The sequence below is a fragment of the Callospermophilus lateralis genome, chromosome 5, assembly GCF_048772815.1.
Source record: "Callospermophilus lateralis isolate mCalLat2 chromosome 5, mCalLat2.hap1, whole genome shotgun sequence".
Classification (NCBI taxonomy): domain Eukaryota; kingdom Metazoa; phylum Chordata; class Mammalia; order Rodentia; family Sciuridae; genus Callospermophilus; species Callospermophilus lateralis.
Genome location: NC_135309.1, coordinates 7,377,996 through 7,386,403, shown reverse-complemented (window position 1 = coordinate 7,386,403; position 8,408 = coordinate 7,377,996). Strand labels below are relative to the sequence as shown.

Genomic DNA, 8,408 nt, shown 5'->3' with positions numbered 1-8,408 from the left:
TCCTGGCAAAGTGTCCATCCTTTGCTTTTCAGTGCTATTTATGAATGTGCTGTTGAGATAGGAGTGAATATTTTATTGACTATGAAGCTAATTTTGTAAATGGGGACAATATAAGTAATGTGTAAGGCTCTAGAAATGTGTGCTCAGGAAAGAATGGCTAACAGGCCAGGGTAGAGCCCAACAGACCCAACAGGGTGAAGTGAGATTAGGCAGGTCCAGTGCAACCAGGGCCATTGGCCAGGAGATTTTTAGGTCACAATGGCTGTTTTTCCTCTTTGGAGCACAAACCACAGCATCTAGATCTATAGACTCACTAAAGAATGACTTTTTAATAACTCCCTTGGCAAATATCGAAAACCAAGATGTGTGCCTTGATTTAATAAACCAATTAAGATAACCCAGAGAAACCTGCGGCGAATCACTAATGAACACACTTTCTCTGGCAATGCTCCAAAACTAGGATGGGTACAGCCAAGCGCAGCTTTGCTAATAACCTGGTCGTGTATTTTATTCCAGTTTGAACTAAGATCAGCACATTGGTTCCAGATAACAGTTGGAGACAAACAGAGACCAGCCTAGACTGACCCCATATATCCACGAGTGGGAAGGGAGGAATCACACTATTCTTGGAGGAACAGGAGGACGTGCTGCTTTGTCAGGAGCTTCCCGGTGACCAGCTTCTCCAATTCTGCCTTCATGGCCTTGTTCCTCAGGCTGTAGATGACGGGGTTGAGGGATGGGGGCAGCACAACATAGCCCACAGAGAGAGACAGGTCAGTGGAGGAGGAGAACCCCAGGAGGGGCTTCAGGTAAGCACAAAAACCAGTTGAAAGGAAAAGGACTACAACTGCCAGGTGGGGGAGGCAGGTGGAGTAGGCTTTGGCCCACCCTGCTGTGGACGGGATCCGCCTGAAGGTGGAGAAGATGAAGACGTAGGAGACGATGATGCCGGCAAAGCAGCCAGTGTCCAGGAAGACATTAATGATAATGAACACAATTTCTGCAGTCACATGCTTTGAAGAAGAGACAGCTAACAACTGGGGAATGTCACAGAAGAACTGTTGGATCTCATGGAATCCACAGTAAGATAAAGAAAATGTGCTCACGGTGTGAATAGCAGATACAAAGCCACTGCTGAGCCAGGACAGAGTGGCCATCTGCACACAGGTGTCCCTGCTCATGATGGCTTCATAGTGCAGTGGATGGCAGATGGCAGCATAGTGGTCCATGGACATCGCTGTGAGGAGGCACAGGCCTGTGTCTGCTGAGAAAAGCACCAGGAAGACCTGGGCCACAAAGCCGAGGAAAGAGATGGAGTGGCAGTGGGTGACCCAGTTGGCCACAGCTTTGGGCACCACAGCAGAAATGAGGCAGATGTCAAAGAGGGACAGATTCCTCAGGAAGAGGTACATGGGCGAGTGGAGGCCTGGGTCCAGGGAGGTGATGGTAATAACGAGGCCATTCCCCACCAGGGCAGCCAGGTATAATGCAGTAAAAATCACAGCTGGTAGGAGCGGAGGACTCCGTGAGTCAGAAAAACCCAGGAGAAGAAATTCTGTGACCATAGAGTTATTACTCATTCTCAAACAATCGTTCTGCAGTAAAAATGGACATGTGTGATTAAGAGGGCAGGCATACCAAGCATTCCTGTCCAACATGGAGCAGACGTCAATGAATGTGTTTCTGTGTGAATCTGTGCATGCATATGAACAATGTGGATTTAACAGTAAATTTTCTCCAATAAAGGAATCATTCATTTGTCCCTTTTTCCACTGCTTGTTCTCTCAATTTTTCTTTTTAAGTCTATGAAAATGTTCTCCATCTGTAGACACAAATTGTTTACAGGAACCCAGCACAAAGCAACCCGTGTCTTCTAAAGAAGTATCTGTATTAAAATGTCTAAAGAGGGAGAGACAGACTGCTAGCTGCCTGCCAGGACTATTTCCATTTTGCTTTGCAAATTCTTCTGCAATTAATATTTTAATATATTTTTGATACTTGTCTTTAAAATAAATTTTACAACAGATGTATATCTACCTGCTCTTTTAAAGTTTCTTGCTTGTTTAATTTTCTCTGAGACTTTAGGTCATTTTTAAAATTTGTTAAATTTACTCTCAGAGTTTATTTTGGGCTTCTGTATTTCTATATTCTGTATTTCTTAACACTCTTATATCCTTTCAATTTTTTCAAGTTTATGATTATAAGGTTATTTCATATATTCCTGAAATAATATTTCTAGGTAGATGAAAGAGAGAGAGAGAGAGAGAGAGAGAGAGAGAGAGAGAGAGAGAGAGAGAGAGAGAGGCCTACCAAACTTTGATTTAAATCGTGGTGCACAACTTTAAAAAGGCAAGACATATTAAGATTTTATTTAAATTTATATTTTCATTCTCTCCATAATAGCTGCTAATCCTGTTTCCAATTTCCAGATGAACATTTTCCTTAAGATATTCTGAGTTCTTTCTATAGTTCAAGGACAAAATTTACATAACTTTCTAGTTGATTTAAAAATTAACCGACTTTAGATGGAAATCCATAAACAGATAGATATACAGCTATGTAAATGTTGATATAAGTGTACCAGCATATCAATATTCATGTCTAGTGATTATTTATCCATACATGTCGGCATTTTACTTCATAACTTCTGATATAATTTTCTAAGACCATAGTTGAGACACTTTTCTGCCAGTATTTTATAATTTCCTTTCTATTGACTATCCTTCTATCCATTAAATAAATAAATTAATTCAACCAGTTGGAAAAAAAGACAGTCCTTTAAAGAATTTAGATAATGAAATTTAGTCTAAAATTCTAAAATTTCTGGGAAGGTTATGGTGGTGCACATCTGTAATACCCGCTACTTGGGATGTTGAGGCAGGGAGATTACAAGTTTGAAGTCAAACTCAGCAAATTGCTGAGAGCCTGACTAAAAACAAACAAACAAAAAAAGGCAAAACTGGGTGAGGGGGGTACACACCTACAATTCCAGTGGCTCAGGAGGCTGAAGCAGGAGGATCACGAGTTCAAGGCCAGCCTCAGCAACTTAGACCCTAAGCCACTTAGTGAAACCCTGTCTAAAAATTATAAAAAAACAAAAAAAGGGGCTGTGGATGTTGCTCAGTGGTAAAACTCTTCTGTAATGATTATTTACATAGTATGATTATTTACAAAATTTGTTATATCTTTGAGCCAATATTTCACAATAAAGATAAAGCCTTTGAAACAAATTATTTGAGAACATATTTCAGAAAATACACTCAAAATTAATATCTTATTTCACAGGGACCTATACTTACAAATGTGTTTTAATTATCTTTAAGTTGACATTTAATCATCCAAGAAACACTTCTAATTGGGGCATTGAAACCCAAGTTTTCTCCTGGGCCAGTTATTTTCTAACTGAAATTATAATCAATAATCAGAATAAAAGAACATTCAAATTTGATAAAGTATCTGCACTATGTGAAATGGAAATTGCCATTTTCATTCAAGTTTCGATGTAGAGGCTGGTGAAATCACTACAGATCACTAAGTTAAGTGGTCCAAGATCATACTACCTTCCAAATGGTAGAGGCCTCCAGTATAGTACTGTCCCCTGCTGTCTCCAGCACAGAACTGTCCCCACTGTCTCCAGCCCAGCACTGTCCCTGCTGTCTCCAGCCCAGCACTGTCCCTGCTGTCTCCAGCCCAGCACTGTCCCCGCTGCCTAGAGTTTGCAAAAGCAGAGGTAGATAAGCACAAGCAGAGGGAGGGTGGCGCTGGTTTTCTCTGTTGTCCCTGTCCCACAGGCCGGAAGTTGGAAATATTCCAAAGGGAGATGATGTGGGGACTATTTACTCATCTCCACGGCTGCTGGACACGCAGTCTGGCTCCACGTGTGTGCAGGATGCACCGGGATGACACTGTGCGTGAGTGAGTGTGAACACTGAATGCCCTCAGGAGTCCTAGTGTTTATTGAAAGAGCACCCAAGACACACTTACCTAACCCCTGTGGCGGGCATGTGCAGGAGGGACCGTGCATCTGGAATGTCCCCAGGGACTTATCATCTCACAATACAAATCCATGGTTATTATTTTTTAGGTTATCATAAGCCATATTTTTTTCTGGATTGACGAGTTCTGTTTTCTCTTATGGATTTAGAGCGGCAAATGCATGATTCTAATGAGGGATGTTAATTAATCAATGATTCAGAGACCAAAAGCTAAAACTTGTACCACATGCAGATGCTTTGATTTTGGTGCTATTTTTCATAAATTATCTGGAAATTAGAAGGTGTTTAATTATAATCATACCTACAAATTCTTTGAGATTGAATGCTACGCTAATACATATTAATTACAGTGTTCACAATAACCTCAGATTCAGATGACAAAAAGTTGTGAGATAAAGTGGCCAGTTTAAAGAAGCTGGCTGTGTACTTCAGTAGCAGAGTGCTTGACTAGCTTGCACAGGGCCTTGATTTCTAGTCCCTGACGCTATGTCATCCTTGAAGAAAATGAAGACAGCAAAACACTATGTCCCTGAAATGTCTTTTCATTCTCAAGAACTTATCCAAGTCAAGGGAAAAATGGGACGGGACTTGTACAGAGTAAGTGTCATCTTGGATACTGGATAAGTATCATCTTGAGGGACACAGACTTCCCTCATGAGTGCTAGAACTTGGGACTGGTTAGCTGGTTCCCTGTGGTAACTGGTTTGGAGTGTCCCACTGTAGAGAGGATAAGGGCTCCTCCTGCTGGTCTCCAGTGGACAGAGTGCCATGAGGCCAGGGGTGAAGTACTGTAGACACTGGGAGGGAAGAAGAGCTACTTGTTCGGCCCATCACACTGGACCTTTCCCAGAAGCATTTCCCAATAAACCTATCTCTCACATGCCAGCTCCAGGTCTCTCAGCAAATTATCTCCCTATCCTAGCGTAACTGGACTGTGGAGAGTAAAGTGTGCACGCACACGCACCATGACCAAGCGGGGCCTTATCCCAGAGGTGCAAGGTTGACACACATATGCCAATTAATAAAGGTCATCCCCCACATGGTGGAATTAAGGACAAGAATCATATGATCCTCTCAACAGATGCATAGAAGGCCTCTGATGCAATCCATGCCCATTCATGTTAAAAGCCCTCGAGAAACCAGGGATAGAAGATGCCGCAGTCTGCCTGGGTACAAATAACCGGGAGGTCATGAGCCACTTGTAGGTTCAAACAGGAACTACTTTATTGCCAGAACCCAAAGGGAACTCCACTCAAACTCAACTGAAACTCTGCGAGAACCAATGGGAACTCAACGGGAACTCCACAAGAATTCAAAAGTAAGCGGGCACCCCAGGTAGCAGGAACCTCCTTATTGCTGGACAGCAGAAGTTTATATACACAACTGAATACACAGCTTGTTTCAATTTAGCATCATCCAGTTACAGCAGTCAGGCATTATCTTAATAATTATACACAGCTTAACTTAATTATCATCATCTTAATGGCTCGCAGGCATTACTTCTCAACCACTCCTTCTGGCAAAATGCCAGGTGCCATCTTCACTTGGTTGTGGCTCTCAACAAGAAGGAGGTTACCTCAACATCATAAAAGCTAAACAAAACAAAACCAAAGCCAACGTCCTGTTGAACAGACAAAAACTGAAGACATTTCCACTAAAATTAGGAAAAAGATAAGAATGTTCTCACCCAACCTTTCATATACAGAAGAATGAAAGTACGTTCCTATCTCTCACTCTTCCCACAAGTCAAAACAAAGTGGATCAAAGAACTATGAATTAGACCAGAAAACTTTGCAATTGTTAGAAAAAAACATAGAGTCAACACTCCATCATATTGATGCAGGCACAGTATTCCTTAACAAGACCTTAAAATTGCAAAAAATACACCCAAGAATCAGAAAGTAGGACAACATCAAATCAAAAGCCTTCTGCAGAGCAAAGAAAATAGTAAAGAGCGTGAAAAGAGAACCCACAGAACTGGAAAAAAATGTTTGCTAGCTACTTACTGCTCAAATAGGGGATTCATATCTAGAATATATAAAGAATGCAAATAACTTAACACCCCAAACCAAACAGCCCAATCAATTCGTGGGCAAAAGAACTGAACACATCTATCTCTCTCTCTCTCTCTCTCTCTCTCTTAAAAAGAAAAAGGCACAATGGCTAATAAATATATTTTAAAAATTCAATATCCCTAGCAATGAAGAAAACCAAAATTACACAGAAATTTTATCTCATTCTGGTCAAAGAATGCAAATAATAAATAATAAATGATGGTGAGGATGTGGGAGAAAATTTATCATGCATTTTTTGGTTTCAGTACAAATTATTACGATCACTCTGGAAAGTATGCAGATTCCTCAAAAGTGGGCATGGAACCACTGTATGAACCAGCTACCCTACTCCAAATTCTTTATCCCACCAGCACACCCTAATGATACAGCCACATGAGGAAGATTTCTGTTTCAGTCAGATTTGGGGCACTGTAACCTGCTGAGAGCCACAGCCCAGTTGGAATGACACATGGCATTTTGCCAGAAGGGAGTGGTTGAGAGGTGAGCCAGAGAGCCATTGAGATGATGATAGTTAGTTAAGCTGTGTATTTAGTTGTATATAGACCCCTGCTGTCTGCCTCTGGCGGCTGCTGGGGGGGGATTCCTGGGGAATTCGCATTGGTTGGTGAAGTTCTGGTGGAGGGAGTTCCAGTTGGTGTGGTGTTCCTGGAAGGCCCGCTTGGGTGGCGTTTGCGGGAGTTCAGGCAATAAAGGAGTTCCTGTTTGAACCTACAAGTGCCTCGTGGCGGCTCGGTTATTTTGTGCCCAGCCAGACTGTGGCAGTAACCAAAAAACCTAACAAGAACAAATAAAGGAGGTATTTTAGTCAGTTTTTTCATTAATTTGACCAAGATACCTGACAAGAACAATTTTTTTCTGGTATGAACCAGGAGAGCTAAAGCACACCCCACCCTTTAAAAATTTTTTTTTTGAGACATGTTCTCACTAAATTGCTGAGGCTGACTTAAAATTTGTGATCCTCCTGCCTCAGCCTCTCAAGACACTGAGATTACAGGTATGCTCCATCTCACCTGGCAGACAAAAACAGTTTTAAAGAGACAATGTTTATTTGGAGGCACATGTTTTTAAAGGTCTCAGTCCACAGATGGCCAGCCATTCCTTGGGGCCTGGGTGGGGCAGAACATTGTGGCAGAAGTGAGAGGCAGAGGAAAGCAGCTGGGGACATGGCACCAAGAAGTAGAGAGGGATTCCCCTCACTACAGACAACATGTGTGCCCCAAAGGCATGCCCCAATGACCTACCACACCCCATCTGCCCACAGCTACCACCAAATTAATCACAACAAGGGACTAGTTCACTGATTAGTTTCAGGCTCTCATAACACAATCATTTCACCTTTAAACCCTTTCACATTACTTCACACATGAGCTTTTTGGAGACGTCTCATATGTGGCTGACAGGTTCAGAGGTCTCAGTCCATGGAAGATCGAATTCATAGCTCTGGGCTGGAAGTCAGGGGGCCCACCATGGTGGGAGGGTGTGGAGGAGGAAGGCAGCTCAGGATGTGGCACCAGGAAGCAGAGATAACTCTGCTTACCAGGGACAAAATACATGCCCCAAAGGCATGTTCCTAGTGACCCACCTCCTCCAGCCACACCCTACCTGGTTATAGTTACCACCCAATTAATCATATAATTACCACCCAATTAATCATATAATTACCACCCAAGTGGATTAATGCACTGATTAGGTTGAGGCTCTCATAAGCCAGTCACTTCACCTCTGAATTTTCTCCCTTTGTTTCACACATGAGCTTTTGTTGACACCTTATATCTAAACCACACCAATATGCAACCAGCCCATGTACTGATCAATAGATAAATGGATTAAGAAAATGTGGTATATATGCACAATGGAGTTTTACTCAGCCATAAAGAAGAATGAAGTTGTAGCATTTGCCAGTCAATGGATGGAACTGGAGACATCATGCTAAATGAAATAAGCCAGACTCAGAAAATCAAGGGTTGAAAGATTTTTCTCATATGCTCAAGCAAGGGAAAGAAAAGGGGGAAAAAGGAAGGGATAGTTAGATAACACGATGGTATAGGGAAGATCAGTGGAGAGAGGTTGAAGGGGAGGGAGGAGGGTAAAATGCAGAATGTGTTTGACAATATTCCCTATGTGCATGTATCAATAAACCCCAGTGGATTCCATCTTTATGTAGATCTATCAATCAGAAATTTAAATATATGTAAATAAGTGGAGGTTCATCAGTAGTGTAGAAGGAGATAGTGGAAGGGAGGAGGGGAAGCAAGGCACTGGGGATGGAAATGGAGGGATAAAATGTAGTGTTTTGAATCTTGTACCTTTGTTGTGCCTTTTAAAATAATAGTTCTGA

General features: G+C 41.9%; 1 protein-coding gene across 1 annotated transcript; it reads right to left on the bottom strand.

The window, feature by feature from the left end:
* Positions 1 to 620: 620 nt before the first annotated feature.
* On the bottom strand, positions 621 to 1,580 carry LOC143400207 (olfactory receptor 14A16-like). The gene has a single exon (XM_076857520.2). It carries the CDS (start codon positions 1,578 to 1,580, stop codon positions 621 to 623), a length of 960 nt encoding a protein of 319 aa, XP_076713635.2.
* Positions 1,581 to 8,408: the final 6,828 nt, after the last annotated feature.

Excerpts from the sequence above, each read along its gene's own strand:
- LOC143400207 (XM_076857520.2), bottom strand. The coding sequence starts at position 1,580 with ATGAGTAATAACTCTATGGTCACAGAATTTCTTCTCCTGGGTTTTTCT.